Genomic DNA, 24,369 nt, shown 5'->3' with positions numbered 1-24,369 from the left:
TATGGTAAAAGATAATGTTCCTTGCTGCTCAAGTAATGCCTCAAATAGATGCCTTTGTAAGTAGCAGAGCACTACTGGGCTGATTTACATTTCAGTGCAAGTAGTACGTACAAGTTCTGGGTCCAGTCTGACCTTGTCATCGAGGCACCTTCTGCAGTCTCCCTGAAATGGGAGACCTACAGAAAGTCATTCATGCCATCAGAAAAAGAGTGTGTCAGACATAGGCAAGATGTGAGTCTAAGATGCACTACTTGAACAGTTGTTAATATTCATTAATTAGCTTGCTAGCTGATTTTTTTATATATGTATTTAAAGATGCAAATGTTCAATTAAAAGAGAGAGTTGGGAGGTAATGTCATGAATGGAACATGTTGCAAACAAAATTTATTCTTGCACATTGATGCTGGTAGGCTATTTGAATAATTTAAGTAACCTCTCAAGTTACTTAAACTTTAATAACCTTGAGTTCGATTTTGATGGGGCAGTTTATGCTTCCACATTTACATTTTACAATGTTAGCCAGGCAGCTGCTCAACACCAGTGTCACAAAGAAAGATGCTTCTTCTGGTGCCTTGTATAAGAGCTCTCCAGACTGAAGATAAGTTTGTCAGCAATAGGTTTGGGGGATACCCACAGAGAAGAAAGAATTATGGAAGAAAGAAGAACAGAAGAAAAGAGTCATCTATACCTGAAACAGAAAATAGATATGATAACATCTGTGAATTCAAAATAAAAACTGAGAAGAAATAGAAAACTGAAAACAATTGGAAACCAAATGATAGTTGGGTAGATCATCAAAAGCCCTTGGTTTGCTCTTTTTTTAAAAATACACTTATGGTGTCAAGCAAAAAAATACAATAATATTTTGTCTCCAGCATCATGGAAGAAGAGAGTTCAAATACAGTCTGCAATATGAAGTTTGCCCAGTTTGTCTGAAATCTTTTTAAAGTGGCACTGACTTAAATGAAGAGAAAGACTATCGTTTCTCTCCTTTAGATACTGTTCTGCTTCTCTGTCTACATAGTTTGACCTAAATGTGATTGATTTTATTCATGACAGTAACTCGCTTCTAAAATAATTAATCATTCCTTAATTTTGTATGTCTGTTTTTCTTCTTTTTCTGTAATTTCAGAATGCCCTTACGTCTCTTTCTTTCACTTCTTAATTTTTCTTTCCTTGATAGTCTGTTTGTAGGCTAGCTTCTACTTTCTCCACTCTATTAGGTTGTGAGTAACTGCTCTTTAGTTTCTTGCATATCTTTGGCACTTTTCCCAAATTTTAATTAATAATATAGCAGTCGTACAGCTTTTGGATAAAAATGTCTTGGGCGGCTTCCCAGGGGCTGTCTCTTAACATTCAAAATTATTAATTAATTCACTGTTTGTGTTGAGCTTATCCACAGCTGCTGCAATTTTGTGCATGCAGTATGCTTAATAACTCTGCCTACATAGAAAGCAACAGGTAATGCGTGCTAATCAGAAAAGTCTTTCCCTAAAACACTATTTCTTAGAAGAGTCATGAGGTATAACTTACAAAAATGATTCTTTTAAACATGGCGAGGAAACGCAGACACTTTAGGTATTAACGTAAAAGCCAGGATTTTTAAGGACAGTGAATAGAAAGTGGTGATCCAATAGTTTGTTACACACATTAAATATTTTCCATTCACTACTGATAACAGTGGTCCCCAATTCGTTTCTTTTCACTAGTCTTACATTAAAACTTAAGGGATGTTCTTTTACGCTCTAGTATCTTGTATCACTACACTGAGTAGTTTCTTCTGTATTTGGTAATTTTCTGATATTGAAAAATTGACTATTGGTATAGTATTTTTCATAATGAGATTACATTTTATATAAATTTTGTAATGCCAGTCATACCTTAAAAGCTATATTTATACATTCAGTGTGTGGTTAAGGAGAACAAGCTGATTGAGAGGGAAATAACCAATGTAAATATGGTTTGAAAGTGGAAATTTTAATTTCAAAATAGTATTTCATTGTTTTGAGGGCAAATTCTAATGTCCTTGAGTCTGAGTTTTAATGTTGGCAAATGTGTAACAAACTTTTCATTAGAAAGTGACAGGGAGCTTCAAAAACATGAACGTGAGGTTTAGAATTCAATCATTCATCTCCCAGTACTGAAAGAAAGTAAAAACTTCTCATCACTTTCTGTGATTCATGATTCTGTCATTATGAGGTATGTAGTATTTGCTTTATTGTACAGAGTAATTTTTGCAGTTTTCTTAAAAAAATACCATAATGTAATTCTATCCAAAAGGCTGTTTGTCTTTATTTTTAAATAAAAAGGTATTTGAAGCAGTGGTGTGTTTTCATGCCAGAGCTGTTATCAGTAGCTGAAAATAGGTAAAAATGAGATTTTCCACTAATTACTGTCAAAATATGTGCAGACAGTGGGCTAAAACTAATGAAGTAAATCTGACAAGAAAGCACAAAACCATATTTGACATAAGTAAGAATGTAATTCATGACTGAAAATTTGGTTGAGTATATAAAAAAAGCAGAATTGATTTCTCACAAAATAACATTGTATGCTATAAAATGCAATTTAATAGTGTCCGGCAGATTTTTTGTATGTTAAGTATTTCTGCTTTAAAGACATTTTTCTCCAAGTAGACTTTGGTGTCCAAACAACTAACTTATTCATAAATGTAATATATTAAAAATACATTGAAAATACGTAAACCATTATTTTCAAGATATGTTAATGAATTAATTTTAGAAAGTAAACAGACCACCTAGGAGGAGAGAAATAGAATCATAGAATCATAGAATAGTTAGGATTGGAAAGGACCTTAAGATCATCTAGTTCCAACCCCCCTGCCGTGGGCAGGGACACCTTACACTAAATCATATCACCCAAGGCCTCGTCCAACCTGGTCTTGAACACTGCCAGGGATGGAGCATTCACAACCTCCCTGGGCAACCCATTCCAGTGCCTCACCACCCTAACATGAAAGAACTTCTTCCTTATATCTAACCTAAACTTCCCCTGTTTAAGTTTTAACCCATTACCCCTTGTCCTGTCACTACAGTCTCTAATGAAGAGTCCCTCTCCAGCATCCCTATAGGCCACCTTCAGATACTGGAAGGCTGCTCTGAGGTCTCCACGCAGCCTTCTCTTCTCCAGGCTGAACAGCCCCAACTTCCTCAGCCTGTCTTCATACGGGAGGTGCTCCAGTCCCCTCATCATCCTCGTGGCCCTCCTCTGGACTTGTTCCAACAGTTCCATGTCCTTTTTATGTTGAGGACACCAGAACTGCACACAATACTCCAGGTGAGGTCTCACGAGAGCAGAGCATAGGGGCAGGATCACCTCCTTCGACCTGCTGGTCACGCTCCTTTTGATGCAGCCCAGGATAAATTAAATATATAATATTCTTTCACTGAATAGATCAGTAAAAGATAACTACTTTTTATTCTTAAAATGTTCCTAGCTAAGCTGTTGCTTGTGTTTATCTGTATTTCATTTTTAGTAGTTTTCTTATTCTAGACTCTACAAAACTATTTTAGAAGCCCCTAATATTTGTAAAAGTGGTTTCTTTTCAGAGGAAATAATTTCAAGGTAAAATGCAAAAAATTTTGAAGAAGCATCGCTAATGTGGCATATAGTGTTATTTCTTGTTTTCTAGAAAGCAGCAATGGGCTGTTTCTTATGGAAGCAATAGAATGTAAGAGTAAGATAACATCAACCACGAGCTAAAACAGTAGCCTGCCAAATTACTTGAAGTTTTAATCTGTTCTTAAACACATCAGAAAGGACCATTACAGTACCTTGTGAATACAGAGTATGTGATCTTCTGTTTTTCAAATGAAGACCAAGCATTTATGATCTGAATTAAGCTTTAATGACAGAAGAGAAATCTGAAACCCCACTCTGTTTATAGGACAGTTAGAAAGATCTCTTGGGTACGAACAGTTGGAGGGTGTCACTCATGGAGTACAGAGAACTTTCTGGGAGGGTATAGCACAGAATTCAAAACACATTGCTTTGTTACGTAAGTGGAGAGTTTCCATTTCTTCCTAGAGAAGTACGTCTGAGTCTGCATGTGGACCCTTATTTGTTAACAATCCTGTTGGGGACAGTCCAGCATCGCACTTAATCCCCCTTCCCCACAGCTTGAAAATTTACCAGAGGAAGTATTTTAGAATAGAGCCACTGTAGGCAGAACAGTGCCAATATTTGCCATTTACAGCTAGTAATAAACAGCTGCACAATGTGTAAGAAATAACTTTTTTACACTGCCTTTCATCTTGCATGAACATTCCTCATCTTTCCATTGTAAGATTAATCATGTTACCCACTCACAATGTAAACTATCTGATATTACTTTATTGTAAGGTACCCAGCGTGCTTATGCTGTGGAACCAACAAGGAGCATTTGGCATCAGATGGAGATGACAATGCTTAATGAAGCTTAATAAACAACTCTAGACTGATGCTGTAGTGTTTAGTGATGTACTAATTTCTACACAAGCATCACTAAATCAAGATTATGTGGCCAGAGCGATGGTACCAGGCCTATGCCAGTCAGGCATACGTATTTACACTTGCTAGACATACTTACAGACACCTGAAATTAGGCTTCCAATTTTTTGCATTTCTAAACCTGCCTACACTGTATTTTCCATGTGAGAGTGGATTCACACCACTTGCATTCTGAGCAGGTATCTGGGTATATGTAGTTGGCACAGTACTGAGTTTGACAGCTTGAGTTGGCATCACAGATTCTGTTCACCTGGATTTGAGTCAGCTGTGAGTACTGGAAGAGTAAGCTTCTCTTGTCTTCTCTAGACTGCATAGGTTTACTTTAGGTAAATAGCACAATTTCTGAAGTGCTGAGATACTACAGTTGACACTTTGGCACATACTTTTAAAAACCTCTGCTGTAACTTCGTGTTTTGCAAAGGGCAGATTGTCTTAAAGATTTCTGAGTAACCATCCACAGCCTATGAATTACAGGTGAAAGTAGGTTCTGACTGAAAACTTTTTAAAAAACCTTTTACCTTTGAAATCACTTATTTAAGGAAACAGTAAAAATGTCACAATTGCATTTTAATACCTAGGCACTGTTTCATAGCTTGTTTATTTTATTTTATTTTTAATTGTTTAGGCTGTTTTGAATCCGAAACCCTAGATACTGAACTTCACTGCTTTAATCAAGAGAACAAACAAAAGGCTTTCTTACACATAAACCTGTTCCTAATTAAATACATTTGGAAAGTGGGTCAAGCTGAACAGGAACAAAGCGCTCTTATTCCAAAATAAGAGCATTCACATATGGGCTTATTCAGAAACAGCTCTTAGTGCTTTAAAATTCCCAGTCAGTGTTAATCTATCTTTCAAATGCAGGCATGCCCTATAATTTTCCTTTCCCATACTTACCTATCATCCTGCAAACACAAAACACATTGCATCTTAAAAATTTGCATCATTTGATTAGGATGTTCTACAGCCTTTGGCAGAAGAGGAGACTTGTTAGTGTATCTTTTAATATTAGAGATATTATTTTCACAAGCAAGTAAAACTAATCATTATTTTACATGGCAAATATACCTACTTATGAATGTACTCTTTTAAAGCATATGTTGAATGTCATCTTTATTATTGGTGAATTCTATTTTCTATACATTGTAATTTCTTTTCCTGACATACTACCCAAGATGGAGAGATGCTAATCTCTAAATATCTCTATTATGATTCATAGAATCATAGAATGATTAGGGTTGGAAAGGACCATAAGATCATTAGTTCCAAGCCCCCTGCCATGGGCAGGGACACCTCACACTAAACCATTGTCACCCAAGGCTCTGTCCAGCCTGGCCTTGAACACTGCCAGGGATGGAGCATTCACAGCTTCCTTGGGCAACCCATTCCAGTGCCTCACCACCCTAACATGAAAGAACTTCTTCCTTATATCTAACCTAAACTTCCCCTGTTTAAGTTTTAACCCATTACCCCTTGTCCTATTACTACAGTCCCTGATGAAGAGTCCCTCTCTAGCATCCTTGTAGGCCCCCTTCAGATACTGAGAGGCTGCTGTGAGGTCTCCACGCAGCCTTCTCTTCTCCAGGCTGAACAGCCCCAGCTTTCTTAGCCTGTCTTCACAAGGGTGGTGCTCCAGCCCCCTTGGCCTCGTGGGCCTCCTCTGGACTTGTTCCAACAGTTCCATGTCCTTTTTATGTTGAGGATACCGGAACTAAACAATACTCCAAGTGAGGTCTCACAAGAGCAGAGTAGAGGGGCAGGATCACCTCCTTCGACCTGCTGGTCACGCTCCTTTTGATGCAGCCCAGGATACAGTTGGCTTTCTGGGCTGCAAGCGCACACTGCCAGCTCATGTTCATTTTCTCATCAACCAACATCCCCAAGTCCTTCTCCGCAGGGCTGCTCTGAATCTTTTCTTTGCCCAGCCTGTAGCTGTGCCTGGGATTGCTCTGACCCAGGTGTAGGGCCTTACACTTGTCGTGGTTAAACTTCATGAGGTTGGCATCAGCCCACCTCACAAGGATGTCAAGGTCCCTCTGGATGGCATCCCTTACCTCCAGCATTATCAACCAAACCACATAGTATCATCAGCAAACTTGCTGAGGGCACACTCAATCCCGCTGTCCATGTTGTCAACAAAGATATGTTGAACAAAATCAGTCCTAACACCAACCCCTGGGGGATACCACTCGTTACTGGTCTCCAGTTGGACACTGAACCAGACCAGAACTCTTTGTGTGCAGACAGTTCTTTATCCACCGAGTGGTCCATCCATCAGATTGATGAGCTGCCGGCTCCTGGGCAAGTCCTGTTGAGGACTTGAGGCTCCCTTGGTGGCTCTGTCTGCTCAGAACTGAGGCCCTGGACGCTGTGTTTCCCCTTGCTCCAATGTTGAAGGTTTCCTCTCTAGAGCTGCTCACCTTGGCAAATGACCAGTTCATAATTCATATTAATTTATCTCAATCATTTACATCTTACAGTTGTCTTGTAGTTATCTTGTTATCTAGTCAGGGCTTCTCATATACTTCTTTTCAGAAATATAGAGAATGTCTGGTTTATATGCTCAGACATGCATGTCTGCATAGCATAACTTCTGGTATTTGCTGTGATATAACGTGAAAGATTCCATTTAAGCAGCTCTTTTCTTGGTGGAAACCTTTTAATCAGTTTAGCCACATGTCCTGGGTTCAGCGGTAGCAGTCATTTTTCTCCTCCTTGGTAGCTGGTGCACTGCTGTGTTTTGACTTTTGGCCTGGGAACAGAGCTGATAACACTGATGTTTTGGTTTGGCCAAGGACTCTGTGAGCCTCATGCTCTGCCAGGGAGGAGGGGAAGCCGGGAGGAAGCAGAGACAGGACACCTGACCCAAACTGACCAAAGAGGTATTCCATACCACAGCATGTCATGCCCGGGATGTAACTAAGAGTTAGCCGGAAGGGCTGGGAGTGCGGGGTTGGAGGAGGTATCGGTTGGTGCTTGGTTGGGCTGGGGGGGGTGAGTTGTCAGTCAGCTGGTGGTGAGATGTTGTATTCTCTTCCCTTGTTATTTCCTTTATCATTATTATTATTGGTAGTAGCAGTAGTGATTTGTGTTATACCTTAGTTACTAAACTGTTCTTATCTCAACCTGTGGGAGTTGCATTCTTTTGATTCTCCTTCCCATCCCTCTGGGAGTAGGGGGAGGGTAAGAATGGGTGGGAGTGAGTGAACGAGTTACCTGACTGGGTTTAAACCACGACACTACAGAAGTGGGTGGTGTTCACATGGAGGAGGTTAAGAAAAATCACACCAGAAAAGCATTGAATAAATGTGGGCTTGGACAGCCTTTGACTATGGGACCTGTGTTGTACCTTGACATATATCAAAGCTGCTTCCTACTAGTTGCACAGTAGATTCCCTGTGATAGGCTTTGGACTGAGTATATCCCAGATGTTTGTTTTCTGATGTATTGTTAGTACATGATTCATTGAAATGTTCCTTCTCTTTGGAAACAGTTGGGGTAGTCTCATACACTGACATGCCTATGAATGTCCGTTTAAAGGAGCATCTTTTTTGATTGTCATATGATGTTGTCTTTTGTATGTGAGCTTATTTTTCAAGCTATGCTATCTTTTGCGTTCTTACATAAAAGCTGAATTAGAACTCAAATAAAAAGTTCATGTTTAACATTGTAAATAAAATAAGTAGATAAATCCTATTTTATTAATTAGCATAAAACAGGAATTTAAAAATCAGAGCAGCATATACTGAAGGTATAACTAGTAACTTCTCCTATCTCCAAAACATATTTTATTGTTGCTAAGGATGAAAAGAGATGTCTCTCTCCCTTCTCCAGGAGGGAACCACAGTTGTAGTTTGTACAGTACACAGAAATTTAATGGAAAGAAACAGGATCCGGAGCAAACAAAGGAAACCATTTTACTTTTTCTGAAACCTGATTATACATGAGTACATTTTGTAAAGAAATATTTTTCAATACATTGAGGAAGGGAGAAAGAATTTGTTATTTCACTTAGTAGATATTGTATCCTCTCATTCTGACAGCAAATGCAGGAACACTTTCGTTTTATTTTGACCTTTATAAATATCACTGTGTCCTTGAAATATGCCCACTCAGTTACTTATGTCGTACTCGGTTAATATAAGCATCTCAGTCAAAACTCCCAATTCCTGAATTCCTTGTGAAGAATTAAAATACCTTTCTCACAATGATGTAATTTTTGTACAAATTGAGTAGGTGTTTATACATGGAACTAAAATTCCAGAACACTTTCCCCTCACAAATTTTAAAACCTGAGGTTAAAAGAACTCATGTTTTTAGATGAAGATAAGTCTTCTAGGTGTAGTGCTAGCTGTTTGCTGTTTTTTTTTGAGAACCGTGCAGTAAATGACTCCTAGCCATTAGCTCACTTGTGACTCCGTAGGTTTTTAGGAGGGCTTTCAGGTTATGAGTTTTCAGTGTTACCAACTTCTTATTAAGTAGATGTCACTTCTACATCTCTTTATAGAGAGGTAATAGAAAATCATAATGCAAAAGCTTTGTTTCACTTGTTCTTACTTTACATTTTACTTCTTCCACGTATACATAACAGATTGTTGTCAATACTCTTATACATAATGACTTACAAAATAACTTCCTGATATGAGTTTATTTAAAAACGTGTTTATTTTTAATTAATTGTGTTATTTTAAATTGAAAATGTGTTAATTTTAAATCTGTAAGTATGCTCTGTTCACATTTGAGTCTCTTGGGTAAGTAGTTTAGTTAGCTTTACAGGATTTTAATGAACTGTTAATATATCATCTGGAGTCAGAGACCAGTAGAAAACTGGAAGAACTATTTGTTTAAATCTGTATTAAAATTAGGAGGCTGCTGATCTGTAGAAAAAGAATGGTTGGGTTCCAGCAGAAGTAACTGTTAACATTGGAGCAGGACATGATTTGTGTGTTTCTTAGGTTTTTCTGAGAAGAATATCTAAAAAGAATAACTAGAATCTGTATATGACTAACCAAAAGGAGTTCAGTCGTGTGAGAAAGCAAAAGCTGGCTGACATTCCCAGTTCTCCTTTCCTTTACATTTAGAATGAGTTTTCTGCTTTGGTCCCAAGAAAACCTTGGAACAGACGACCGAAAGAAATGAGTCAGTGTTACTGCCTGTCCTGATCTTTTAGTAGAGATTATCTGGCGCTCCTCTTCATGATGATGAATCTGACTGATAGAATCACCACAGGCAGCCGTGGCAGTGTAATACCTATTGGTTGAAATTACACCAGCAGTTATTCAACTTTCAATCCTTTGGTAGGGTGTTTATGATGTGTGGGTAGACCATACGCTAAGGGTCACCTGCAAGTGATAAATGCAGATTATTCAATACACGTGCTGCAAAGATGCATTAATTAATACATTTTTGTGCCTGTTTGTGAGAATGAGCATTTCGAATTCCATGCTGTTTTTCTTTTTATAGTGTAAATTAAAGCAGCAAGGAAAACAAAAGCAAAAGGAAAGAAACAGCTTTTTAAAATTAGAGTCAATAAATGATTGCTTGACTAAATGTTTACAGTAATCTAGAATATATGTGGACTAGATCCTGAAATATTTTCCATTGCCCCATTTTTGTCTTTTAAGAAAGGACTGAGAGCAAAGTTCTTCTTGAAATGAGTTTGGTTTAACCAGTATACTCAGAGTAGAGCTTAACAGTTTAGCACATTTGCTATCTGCAAAAGGTTGTACACCACGTATCAGTTCTAGCTGGCATAGATATGGGTTTAACTTTGTACATACTGCTTGAAATGGTGCATCTCAGATGAAAGATACGGTGCTGCACATGAACAACTAAAACAAGGGCAGCCTGAAGGGTCCGTACTTGACTTCTGTTTGAAACTCAAGGTGGAGACTGCTGAATTTCTCAAAAATAGCTGTTGAAGCTGCATGAAATATAAAGACAGAGATGGTTCCATAGCCTAGCCCGATCTCTGCTATGGTGTGGGCTGTTAGCCCATCTGGCCCTTTGCTGAGCTGAATGGGTTTAGGTAGGCTGCAAAGATGACTTTCCTATGGAGTCTTACAGGTGCGTGGTGCAGGCATGGATCAAGGATGTTTACCTGCTGCCAGTGCTCAAAGCCCTGGCAATGTGGAGAATTAAATGCTGAGAAGACTAAGCTACTTTTTCATCTCACTGGCGTGGAGGAAGCTAGAGTTCCTCTGGGGATCAGTCTTGGTCATTAATCTGACTTTTTGCATGTTTTGTATGTGTGCCATACGTCAAGCACTTAAAATTGAGGATTCTCTTTAGTGTACCTAGTCACTGATCAGAGCATCCTTTTTTCCCACTGCTCCATTCACAGGCTTTCTGCTCGCTGTGGCTCATTTTTTCAAAGGACTGTTGGCTGTGAAAGAAAAGGATGTGTTTAAGGATATATTCAAATCTAGAGATTCCTTTTCTGGAAATCTTAGAGGTGAAATATGGTTTTTCAAAGGAAAGGGAGTCAAGGGTTAATCCTTTTCTCTCAGAATGTATTTTTTTCTTTATAATCTGAACAAACAGATTGGTTAATGTGTGCTCCTTGGTTAGCTGCTGTTTGTGAAAGCAGATGACAGCACACAGGTGGATTTCAGTGAACCATGTTAAGGTGCAGCAATCTATCAAGTGCTATCAGCTGACATCAAAACCTCATTTGCTATGTTTATTAAATACAAGTTTTACATGGGTTCCTTTGCTGACTCATGAAAAGCTTTTGATACAATCTTAAAAACATAGCTGTAATGCACAGTAAGTAGCACTGGTCCCTTCGTGTCTGTTCTATAATGCTAAGTATTTATTTGCACAGCACCAAATACCACGTTTTCACTGGCATAACAGAATAAAAGGGCAAAAGATCGAAAATTGACCTAAAATGCTGGGATTTTGTTGTCACCAGAAAGTCAGCAGAAATAACCTATTACTGCTGATTTCCAGAGCTTCAAAGAGCATAGGGCAACTATCTGTGCAACATTTACTTTTTCTTCCGACTGTAAAAATACACATTTAAGGGGTCTTCTGCTGTTGTACTATCAAGTACCTCTTAAATAAATGAGAATTAAGGACTACCTTAAATCTCAGCTCTGTTCTGAATTGCATTCTTACCAGCAGCTGTAACAAGCAGGAGAAAATGAACTTTGTAATATTCTCAGAAAGTTAACAAATCAGTCTGTGGAGCTCCAATGTAGATTGGAGAAAAGTTGCAACACTGAAGAGTGTTGCAACAGGAATGGAAGGGGGCTGTAATCATGACCTCCCTGTGCAACCTTATGCCAGCTGAATTTTGGGTACAGTCAGTGAGCCAACTTACATAAGTGATCCAAATCCCAGAAGAGTTCTGGTATAGAACGATAATGAAGAGCAGTACATCAGCAATAAAATACTGACTGCATTCAGCGACACCAGCAGATCTGACACTCTGTGGTACAGTGATGGTGCATTTAACTGACTTTATTGACAAAGTTTGAAGGGAAAGAATATTAGTGGTCACCTTTTTTTTTGCCTTTAAAAAAATATTCATTTCTAGTGGAAAATTAACTTTTTTTTTTTTTCTTAGCAAGAATTGTTCTTCTAGGCCATGCATAACCCTCAGTGTTCCAGAAAGCAAGTTTTACCATGCGATCAATAATATATATGTATTGCAAAAAGTATCTCACTGTGCTGTGTTCATATTGCATTTTAAGTGTAAAAATTTGTCAGGGGAAGGAAGGACAAGAACAGACCTCTAATTTCTTTTTGTTGGTAGCCAGGTTTCCTTGTTCTTCAAAATAAGCATTTAAAAATGCAAAATATAATCAGGAAAGTAAAGAAACTAGTCAAAACAGCAGCTTTGGAATGTTGGAATTCCTCTTAAAAAAAAGGCAGTTATCACAGCATAGTGATAATTTGTTGGAAATTAAGGTTTATACCAATGTAGATATCAGAACATAGTCATTAGAGCCTTTCCACTGCCACATCTGTCTCTTAATTTTTATACACATAAGGAAAAAAAAATAATTATTTTGCTGTAGTAAATAAGTTGAAAGTAAGGGAGAGTTTTCATATTCTCCTTAAAACTTTTTTGGTGTTAGCACAGTCAGGTTCTCTCAGTAAGCCATCATCAGACAATGATAGCTGTCTCTAGCTACTTACAGCTTGGCAGGATCGTTGAGAGACTGCCAAGCTATGAACATATCTCTTTTCAAGCCTCATTATCTTAACTGTTCAGTTCACCTTTGAAAGTTTAGAAGGGAAAAGTATATAAGTACTAAAATTTTTGCCTTGACTTAAATAGCACTATTTTTTTGAAAAGGGCATTTAATAATTTGTATAAAATTAAGAGATTCAGTTTCTTTTTGTGATTTTGGAGAGGTTTTCCCTCACAATAACTAACATATTGTTTAGTTTTTTTGTCCTCCAACTTTTACACATTCCATAATCTTTCTTTTCCACATGAACTAGCTGAAAATTGAATTAAATGAATGCTTGATAGACTTCAGAGGCTTAGCCTTGTAAGGTGAGCCTTGGGAAGACCCTGAAATATGAGGTGTACCTTGCCCCAGCATTTCACATTGTCATTGTCTTGTCACTTATCTGCAAGCGTCACATGTCAAGGGGGACACATTCATGTATGCTGGGGTCCACTATGAAGTCCATCTTGTACACCTGCACTCAGCCAGGTGAAATCATTGCAGAATTAGTTGGGATACCTCGGATGTACACACCACAAATAGACAAAGACTCTGCAAAGATGTGTGCCATGAGTACTCTGCAAACCTTGAATATATTTGTGGTTTTCACCCAGAGGTGCTCAATGGCTTATTCTAAACTCAACTCTGAAAGTATTCCTGACAGTAACAGTCTGGACAGTTGGCAGATTTGGTCTTGAGCCTCGCCCTGAGGTTGCACTTAAAATAGAAGACAGGCATATCTGTGGCTGGTGTCCCAGCCTTTGCTATAAAGGTACAAAGTGTTCAGCAAATGGAACTCCAGAAATAGTGATTCACAGTGAATAAGAGCAAGATTCTCTCTCTAGAAGGCAGTATTGTAAAACAGGTATTAGCGGTGAGATTTCCCTGGAAGAATTTTAATGTGGTTTTAAAAAGCAGAACCAAATTAGGCACTTCTGGTTTAGAATGCAAATGCCAACGCAGTATCATTTTTTTCTTTATAATGCATGTTTCTAGGAATATCTTTAAGACATTGGAGAATAAGAAAATCAAATACTTTAAAAGTAATTTAGTCTAATCATTTAATCTTTTTCTCCAGAAAAGAAAAAAAAAAAATGAATTGGAAGTGTTCTCAGAAGGACACAATTGAAAATTTGATAAATTACACATTGTATTACAAAGAAAGTATCAGAAAGAAATGGGAGCGTAGTCTGCACCACCAAACACAGTAGGAAAATGTTTGCATTTTGGAGAGTCCAACAGGTGACTTGTTTATCCATGGTTTTAATTCTAGATGGGGATTTGTCATGGTTTAAACTCAGTCAGCCACGCAGCTGCTCTCTCATTCCCCCACGCTTCCTCCCCCCGCTCCCGGACGGATGGGGAGGAGAATCGAAAGAATGTAGCTCCCACGGGTTGAGATAAGAACATTCCAGTAACTAAGGTATAACACAAACCACTGCTGATACCACCAATAATAATAATGGTAAGGGAAATAACAAGGGAAGAGAATACAACCTCTTACCACCCGCCAACCGATACCCAGCCCAACCCAAGCAGTGATCTGTTCCTTCTGGGCAACTGTCCCCCAGTTTACATCCTGGACATAACATGCTGTGGTATGGAATACCCCTTTGGTTAGTTTGGGTCAGGGTCCTGTCTCTGCTTCCTCCCAGCTTCCCCTCCTCCCTGGCAGAGCATGAGGCTCACAAAGTCCTTGGTCAGAGTAAACATTACTGAGCAGCAACTAAAAACATCAGTGTTATCAGCGCTGCTCCCAGGCTGAAAGTCAAAACCACAGCACTGCACCAGCTACTAAGAAGGAGAAAAATGACTGCTATTGCTGAACCCAGGACAGGATTGTAATTCTGATTTGGTAGGTGCTCCCAAAACACACTGTCTTTTGCACTCTGTTCATGTATGTGTGTTTATATACATAGGCTTCAGAACAGCTTAAATTTTAAGTGCAGAAATAGTTTTAAGTTGAAATGCAGATCAGCTTTTCTTCCTCGCCCACTTTATACATAATTTGCACCACAAGCGTAATCTAAAAAAAACTTTGCTAGGTTCGTTCTGCATCAGCTGAACAGTATTCAGGAGCCTTAAGAAGGCTGAAATTGCCTCTGCTTAGAATGAAAATGTTTTAGTTTCTCCTAGTCCTTACCTGCTCTGAAAAGAGACAACTTTCCAAGATCCAAATTACAGGTTTTGCTTGGTGGCAGCCAGTATTTCTGTTTGCTGGTTCTGCACCAGTTTGCCTTGGCTAGTCTAGACAGCGCTATCCATCGTTGGTAACGGATGGCGCCTTGCTGCTCCTCACCTGGAAAGCATTCCATGCCTTAGTTTCAGTCCCAAGGTGCCCTCCAGCTTCTCCACCTCCCAGCAAAATACATGCCAGTGTCTTTTGGGGATTGTTTACTTTTAATAATACTTTGGCTGTTTAGGCCTCATATAGCTAGAATTATTACTATTCTTATCCAGTCACACTTATGTACCTGAAACAGCTGAGAGCTGTGACACTGTGCTGTAACTTCTCTCAAAATATATGTTGTATATCTCACCAAAATTGCAAGAGATGTCAAACAGAACATACTACAGACCTTGAGGTAGCAAAACACTGAAAAATGTGATCAGGCCCGCTTTTCTTACTAAATATATGCCCAAATACTTACAATGGACCAGTTCTTAAGGTGGATGAAGCTCTGGAGGTTTCTGTTGACTTCATGGTCCTTACCCACATCTTTCAAGCTAGAGAATGTGCATTGATCTAGCCAGTGTTAAAAGGCCATCATCTTCCCTGAATCCTTTTTTTTCTTCCCTGTATCCACATCTGTGCTTGTGTGGGTTTTTTTTTAAATTAGTTTTAGCTAAAAGGTGGCTAGTAGATGGATGAAAGAGATCTGTCACTATTTATGACTATTCCAGAATTGCTTAATAGAGTACTGTCAGCCTGACATTCATGGATTGCCAGGACTGCTTAGAAAGTGATCAATAAGAACTATAGTTTTAACAGAAGGACGCTTGGTTTTAAGTACAGGAGGACTTTATGCTTCCTATGCTGCTTTGTTAAATATGCTTGTCAAAAGACCACACTGGGAGTTATATTCATTTAGATTCTATGTAGATGTGATCAGCCTGTAGAAGGAGATTATGCCTACATAAACCCAAAAAATATTATTGGGTATGTTACTTGAATGCTTCTAATGTGTTTTTTTGTTTATTTCTGGTTGTTTTTTTTTTAATTTTTGCTGGTGGAGAATATTTGTTTTCTTGCCTAAAATGTTGCCTGTGTTCTCATTTTGATCCTGAGCAGAATGGAAGATACTGCTCATTCTTAGAAATAGTCTCTCTGTGCTTTGATGACTGGCTTCACATATGCCCTGTAGTATTCATGTTTAATTCACTGATGTTGTAGAATATGGGTCATGTTCTTTCCTTTTTGCTCTTGGTTAGGCTGGCAGCATCTTCTCGAGTGAGGCAATGGCACAGCTGAAATGAATTTCTATGAATATAGAATTTAATAACTGTTATAGTTATTTTAAAAACTTGCATACCATCCTGATTTTTTGTTTCTGCCACTGGAAGATATTTTCTTAAAACAGTAGATGATTTAAGTATTGTTAATAACAGAGTAATGATGGAAAAGAATAAAAAACATTACAACCTCTTAGTCTTATTTTAATTCATGTTAGTATTGGAATAAAACTTAAACTAAAGAGAGTTCTGTTTTCATAGAGAGCCATGCCCTACAAATGTATTAAATATATTATACTTGTTCTTCCTAGATAAGCTGACTTATCTCTGTAAGAAATCTGAAATATTCATAGGACTCTCCAGTCTGAGATTTTTACATGTAGGAAAACAAACATATAATTTTGTGAATCAAATAGTAGTTTGAATATGAAACACTAGACATTTTCATGGGGAATTTCTGCTACTGGTGAAATTATTGGTGTCACACAAACAAAAGCACTATAAAAATGCAGGTTAATAGTAGCACAATTCATAGCCTTATTTTGTGATAAATGGATTCTTTATTCAACTGTAAATATTAATCTTTAGTATAAAAACAAGAATATAAAAAGAAGCCATCTAAATCTTATTGTTTATTTTATCAGTGTGATAAGGAAAACAAGTACATGCTTTATCCATCCTTCATATTAATATTAAATGTCAAGAACCATTGCTGTCACAGGCCCTCTGTTACATTCAATACCCAACATGTATCAATACTCAAAATGTGTCAGTGACCTGCAGATATTATCAGAGGAGGTGTGCAAGAGTAGCTCTTTTAATGGAAAGTATGTCTAGATTTGGTTTCTTCTCTTTTTTTTTTTTTTTAACATTCTGAACACACAAAAAAAATACTTTCAAAGGCAAAGTGACTGCAGGCATGAAAGGCTGCTTTTCCAGTGCATGCAGATGGTCTTCCAGTGAAACACCATGGTTTTCCTGGATCTCCTGGCCAGGAAATTGTGTGCAGGCTTTCTATACTGTAATCCCACAGTTTCTAGGCATATGTGCATGTGTTTGTTAGTAGCCTAATGATGTGAATGTATGTGTGTTGTCTGCCCATTACAGCAATAACATTAAGAATTGTTGGCAGATTTCTGGTAAATTAAACAGATGTAGAAGTCTCAAAATATTAAATATCTACATGTTAGCAGAAATACACATCCAGGTAGAAGAGGCAGATTCTATTAATTCCCACAATGATGGAAAAACTGCAGTATGAGCTCAGCTTTCAAGAGCCACAGGGCATCCAGTGGCTGTTGTTGTTCTCAATGGCTTACTGTGGGTCAGTCTTCCATAGGAGTTCACAGAACTCCAAAGAGCTACATCTCAGCAACATATCTCATGTGCTTTCTTTGTTGTCTAACAGAACAGTTGGTGATGACAGCTGTTTGCAGCAAAAGCTGGGATGTTCACAATTGGCTTACCCTGCAAGGATGCTTCTATGGCCAACAGCCTGTGAACACCCCAGTAGTGTTTGTCTAATTCCTTTAGAAATTCAGTGAACCCAGAACACACAATAGGTAGGAAGCCGGTGGTTTTGGTTCTGGTAAATGCAAGAATACTTAAACAAAATGCATGTGTTTACATTTGGCTTTATTTACATACTTTGAATGAATAGACCCAGTTGGCCAAGCCATTCGGGCTGTGCTCATTTGCTGTCCTGTCTCCCTGTGTGTGCCAAGCTTCCATTCTTAGGTGTTTTATTACTTATTTACTTTTGAGTAATTAATGACTGTGTTGGGTAATGTTGGGACTCCTTGGTTATTTTTCCTCTTCAATCACTAATTTACTCCTTACTGATGTTGCATTCCATTAGTTTTTTATTACCTGAGAGAAGCCAAAGACCATTACACCCCCAGGTGACCTTCACCCCCCATACCTATAACACACACCCAGCTGGGAGGGAAGGCTGGTGGCCGGGGTTGAAGGTGACCAGCTCTGTCTCTGCTGTAGTGGGTATGGAATCCCCACTGATCCAGGAGCAATAATCACAGTTTGTTTCTCAACATCTCCTGCTAGGGCTGCTGCTCCTCCCACTGCTCCATAGAATCATAGAATCCCAGAATAGTTGGGTTGGAAGGGACCTTCAAAGGTCATTCAGTCCAGACCCCCTACAGTGCACAGGGACATTACCTAGTTCAGGTTGCCCAGAACCACATCCAGCCTGGCCTGGAATGTCTCCAGGGACAGCACATGCCCCACCTCTCTGGCCAGCCTGTTCCAGTGTTTCACCCCCTCATTGTGAAGGATTTCTTCCTCACATCCAGTCTGAATCTCCCCTCTTTTAGTTTAAAATCATTACCCTTTGTCCTATCACAACAGCCCCTGCTAAAAAGGCTCTCCCCATCTTTCTTCCACCAGCTTTTTCCTTGCTTATACATAGTCTTACAATCTCAGGTTTGTTTCTGGGGGGAAGGAGAGACCCTTTATTAAGTATAAATACGTTAATATATAAATGCTTAATATATACTTAACCAATCATATTTTATCTCCTTTCTCAGCACCCTTTTGGGGAGGGGCGGGGAACTGTGATGTCAGGCGGCACCCGGCCACACTGTCGCTTTTAAGCGGCCGGTGCCTTACTTAATGTGGCCACAGGGTGCCGATTTTTTTGAGTGCCCATCCTTCCTGTAGCAAAAGGGCGAGCAAGGGAAGACCGGGCAGCTGTCTTTTAAGACACAGTGCGTGGCAAGAAGGAGGGCGCAGGGTGTGAGTGGTGCCCGGTCCCCCACCGGGGCCGGGGCCGGGGCTGGGGCTGCCAGTGCCCGTGCCGAAGCGGAGCGGAGCAGAGGGGCGGAGCGGGGCGGGGCCGGCCCTAACGCTCGCTCCGGGTTCCCCGCTTCTCCTCGAGCAGAACTAGCAGTTTTTGCACGGACTATAGCCTGATCTGCAGCTCTAGCTTGCGGTGCACGCGGAGGGGACGAGGAAGAGGAGAGCAGTGAATGCCATGGGCCAGCTCTGCTGCTTCCCTTTCTCCAGAGGGGAGGAAAAAATCAGTAAGTGGGCAGCAGCGGCTGCGGGCAGCTGCCGCCGCGGGCAGGGGAGAGCTGCGGGGATAGGAGCGGGCGGCGTTCCTGGGGTTTGGGGTTTCCTCTTGGAAAATTAACCGCCTGCTTTTTAGGGAAAGGGTGGGGATAGGTGGAGACAAATCGGGTAGCATTTCCACTAAGCAGATTAAGGTTTCTCTGTAATAGAGATAAGTCATCATGTCTGATTTTGTTTCTGAGCATTCTTGGCAGCCCATTGCTCTGTGCAAATGTAGCCAAAGTGAGCATTTTAATCTTCCCTTTTTGGTAAGTGTGATGTAGAGTAAGAGGTGAAAAAGGACGAAATGCAAGTGCGATTTTCACAAATGCAATTCAGAGTAAAAACGGTTTGATGCTGGGGTGCACATGCTGATGTTAATGGTCATTAGCAACAGATAGAATGGAAATCTTGTTGGTGGCAATGTTGAGGGATAGTGAAGGAAACCATCAGTACATTTTCCATTTGGGTGTTGGTTGGATGTGCAGTTTTCAGATGAGTGGGGTAATAGTTACACTTTATCTCTGTGTATTCATCTTTTAGTGCCTGGAGTGACTAGCAAGTATGTATCTCTGGTTTTGCTTTTAGTTGAGTAAATACAAGTTGAATTAGAGGAAGCAGTTCCGATTGCTTTATCCTTTGGCGCTCTGAATCAAGCTAGCTAATTTGGCTGGAATGTTGTTTCTGTTAAATTATGTGCTGAAAATGATGTTTGTCCTAAGTTTGGTTACACAATAAAATATTTGCTGTTGACTTTTTGCTTAGTGAAATATTTTCAACCTTTCTTCTAGAAGATACAGCCAAATTTCTGTCACATTGTGTCTGAAATGAGTTTTAGCTAAATTCATATAATTCATTAGCTGTAGGCTAGAAAATCCAGTTTTCTGATCTGGTTTATATTTCACTCTTGATACTCAGGAAAATCTGCCTAGGCATAAATAAAATGAGAGTCTAAAAAGTAAACATGTACACCAGTAATGCAAAAAATCTAGAAGAAAATCTCAAGAAAATGAGTTGGCTGTTTTGAAATATCTTTCCTTCACAGGTCATGGTATGGGGGTAAATGTTGCAAATATTGCATGGGGAGAATGGCTAGGAATTTTTTACATTTCAGAACTTTTTAATCACATAGCCAGTACAGAAAAGCAAGTAGTGCATCTCAGCTCTAATATATAGAACAGGTGAAGACAACAAATACCAATTGTTTTTAAGCTTGCTCTGTTGACACAGAATACAAGATACAAAAAAAGCAATAGATTCTTCTGCATCCTGCTTCTCTCAGTCACCTCACTTCATTGCTGTTCAACTTTTCTGGCATTACCTGTCATGCACCAGCTTTCTTCATATGAGCTCCTGTGAGTGCATGGAATATATACTGAATGTAATTTTCAACGTAGCATGACCTAGAACTGCTTGTAGTCAAAAAAATCATTCAGAAGATGTCACTCCATGCAAAGTCACAAAAGCTTTCGGAAGAGGTGGGCTTTAGGCATGTAGCAACTGAAAGGTGTGGCACAAACCCCTGAGAGTGGAGGAAGGGACAAAAAGGATAGTTGAAGGGCAATGGGAATCTGAAGCAAGGTTTGGCTATGGACAAGGTAAGAGAGCGGTGTCTGAGATGAGAAAAAGTAGGTGTGGCACTGTTTTACCAGTGTTCCTTAGGGAGTAAAATAGACTGAGACACCTTAAAGACGGAGAGATAGAGGAAGTATGTGACAAGCACGGTGGTTATGATTGGCTTTTCTGGCAGTCCCGCCCAGTCTGGGGGAAAGTGAGAGAAAAGAAAGGGCTCTCCTTTCTGCTAGTCCCATGCTCCCCCCTCCATCTCTTCTGCCTCACCTGGTTCTCCCTCTGGGCAGTGGGAGGAAATGCTGCTGTGTATCCAGCGTGGCTGTGCCCCAGTCAGACAGGTAGTCTGAAGCGGGGCACACAGAACAGGAGGAAGGGAATGACTTTCACATCCATTTTTATCTTCCTGTCATGTTATCATGATGGCCTTTAAACTAATTGTGTTGGGAAATTAACCTGGGCTTTTTATCACCACTAAATAATCCTGGTTAGCAAACATACAGGTGCAAATCACAATCATGTGATTATTGTATATGCGAAACAAAAAGCACATTAAGTAAAGGCAAGCATTTGCAGCAAACAACAGCTTGCCAGGCAACCTGACTTGCTTTGGTGACAGTGAAGATGAAAAAGTCCAAACTTCGTAATGGTCTTCCTGTAGATTTTGTTTCATCTGCGGTTCTTCAAGTTAAACACAGCTGACAAAACCAGTTACTGAATTGCTGAGATTTCATTGCTTACTCAGTAAGAAAATGTTTCCATTTCATGTATAGCATGGTTTCAAAAGGTGTAGTGGATTATACTATCTAGTACTGTTACATAGTATGTATTTGTGTTGAATGAAGTAAAAGCTCACTGCTTTCATGGTGTGCTTATTAAAATTTGAATTTAGATCTATTTTACATCAAGTCTGGATTTAATTCAGCCTCAACTTATTACCTAACCTTCATTTAAAGAAAAAATAGGAAAAAATGAAAGAAATTTAGAAATTAAGAGATGCCTGTGACTGAAATGCACCAAAGTACTGACAAATGGAAGCTAAGTTGCATTATCAGGTTTGAACAGCCGCTTGCTTACATCCTGTATCCACACACAGTATGTATTTCACATCCCTCTTTGTTCTCTTCAGATACAGGTATAACCTTGGAAAACATTTAGACAAGTTATGGTTATGGTAAGACCATAAGAGAATGGTTCTGGACCAGGTTTAAGATCCCTCTCTTCAGCGTAATAGGCACAGGGTGCTTTATAAAACCATTATGAAAGGGCAGGCATAAGAAGGTTTTTTCTCAAAACACAGCCCAGTTGCTGCAGCAGTTAAAGCTTCTAGACTTTGTGAAGTGCGGTGGCATCCTTGATAATTATAAGTCTTTAATAGATTTTTCTTCCAAGATTTTTTACAGTCACCTCTCGAATCCATGTAAACTTTTTAGTGTTTCTGCTAACATCTGGCAATGCTTAAATACATATTTGGTGAAGAATCTTATTAACCATGCCAACAAATAGAATGTTTACTGAGTACTATCTAAATAAAGAGTTTTTCCACCACACTTGATAGAAATCAATTCTCATAATGTACTCTGGGGAGCAAAGAGCTAGGGTTTTCTGAAGAGAAGGGAAAGAAGCAAGGATCTGTCCTCACCACTGTTTGTGGAGCAGAGGCACAAGTGAAGTTGTTATGATTTAGACATCTAGGACCTTCACAGACTGTTCTTTCAGTTGTCTCAGTGAACAGTCATGTAACCTCTCTACAGTGATGCAGACACCTGATCAGCATCTCCAAATGCTGCCTTTATGTCTATTCATCTATGCATCTTCTGCAGAGTCCTTTACCAGACAACTTGTCTTAAACAACTAGTGGCTTAATGACTTTTTCTTTGATTTTATGTACATTAGATGAAGCCGTATCGATATTATTATCCTGATCTTGTGCAAGAGATCACTCAGGTTCCTATAAATTTGATTGAAGTTATGCTTGTGAATGGAAATCATAGTTTTTGAGGTTACATGAATTTTGAAATTTTATTAAAGTTACGATGATTTTCCTTTTTTTCTTTTTTTTTTTTTTCAAAATAAAAAGTCCTAAGGTGAACATCTGGGGTTTTGTTTGGTTGATTTTTTTTTTTTTTTAAAAAAAAAAAAAAACAAACAACACAATAAAAAAATCCCAACTGTATTTCTTCTCATTCAAAAATGTTAAATTCCAGTGAGGTTGGTGGGGGTTTCAAAATTTGGCTTGCTATGAATAAGGAGGAGCTTTTGAAAAAGTGTATATTCCAAAAAAGGGCTAGTGTATAGTCAAACAGTTAATTCTTCATGAAGCAATTCCCTGTATGATAATCCTGGAACTAAAGCTGGTATTGATTTGCTTGTGTTAATGCTAAATAAGTACTTTTTCATTTTGGAAATGATCTCAAATGATCTTTAGCTGCTTTTTGAAATTATGTCATTGAAAGCTTGCTGATGACCATTGAAAGCTTGGTCTAAAGTTGTTTGTTTACTTTAACTTCATAGGATGACACTTTTTAATGTGGCATAAAAGAAAGCATTTTACAAAATAAACATTGTTACACTTCATTTTAGCTGCACATGTGTTAGCCCAGTAGGAACCCAGAGATTAAAGTCTTTGTTGTACTGGCCAGAAATTGTTAAAAAAGGCTGTTGAGTATTGGATACATACAGAATCCCCATGTCAGGCAGTTATTGACATGAAATAAGTCTGGTCACATCAAAATAGAATGCGAAACTTATCTGCGTTCTGAAAGATGAGATTCACAACTTGAGAGGGCAGAGAATAATAATGTGAGTGCTTTTACATGTTTTGATTTAATGAGATTAAGAGCTTGATTTGTTTGATAGCTGTTATACGCTATTGCTTATGGTGCACCATATTGAATATAACACATGCAAATAGTTGTGGAAATAAGTAAAAGAACACAGAGCCTGGGGCTATGCACTCTGTGCACAGGAACCAGGAGAGCTCCAACACACAGCCAGGCCAGCGACATTCAGGCCTTTTTTGGGCCTGACCAAAAATTGCCCAACTGCATTCAACTAGGGCTTGGTTGCTGAGGATAAAAGAAAGTTCAGTTAATAACATGCAGTTATTTTATTTAGTTCTATACTGATTTTGAAAGTCCTGAAAGTTACATTTGCAAATCAATGGCTTGGTCAAATTTGCAGTTCATTGTAAGTTATGAATTATTTTGCATTTATGTGGCAATAGTACAGAAGGTGCATTGTCTGGCTTTGTCAGGAGGGAAAGGACAGGTTTCCCTACACAAATAGTAAGTCGATCCCTGTTTTCGAACAGCCCTAGTACATTTGCCAGGCTGTCAAACTAGTTTCCAATACTGGTAGCTCCCTGTCCTGCAGGTTGTGTGTCCTTTTCCTTGTGAGCTTTTAACTCTTAGCTGATCAGAGTGATACCTGCTGTGGCAATATAAAGACATTATCATTTTCCCTTCTTCCTAGAATGTGAAAACACACTCATCAGATAAGCTTGGTGAGTCCTAAATACACTCCATTCTTCAGTGCTTATACTCTGTTGTGTCTTGCCAATCTCCGTGTGTGATGTTGTTTCTTC

General features: G+C 39.0%; 1 protein-coding gene across 4 annotated transcripts in view; it reads left to right on the top strand.

Annotated features, from left to right (window-relative positions):
- AKAP7 (A-kinase anchoring protein 7) overlaps positions 1–24,369 on the top strand; it is an 87,017-nt gene that overhangs the window by 42,583 nt on the left and 20,065 nt on the right. The window contains exon 8 of one of the 4 annotated variants that reach the window (XR_009747110.1): positions 4,689–4,791. The exons of 2 other annotated variants lie outside the window; for them this stretch is intronic. Coding sequence is in view for 1 of the 2 variants with exons in the window: in XM_061474881.1 (XP_061330865.1) it covers positions 24,258–24,283 (26 nt within the window). In the remaining variant the exon portion in view is untranslated. Of the gene's footprint in view, positions 1–4,688; positions 4,792–24,257; positions 24,289–24,369 lie in introns of all 4 variants that reach the window. One more of the 4 variants, XM_061474881.1, reaches the window with a different exon arrangement.

Source organism: Pezoporus flaviventris, unplaced genomic scaffold (genome assembly GCF_033815535.1).
Source record: "Pezoporus flaviventris isolate CSIRO_AGI_PZ_B2104156 unplaced genomic scaffold, CSIRO_AGI_Pfla_v1 ptg000081l, whole genome shotgun sequence".
Taxonomy (NCBI): Eukaryota; Metazoa; Chordata; class Aves; order Psittaciformes; family Psittacidae; genus Pezoporus; species Pezoporus flaviventris.
This window is presented reverse-complemented; position numbering and strand designations above follow the sequence as displayed.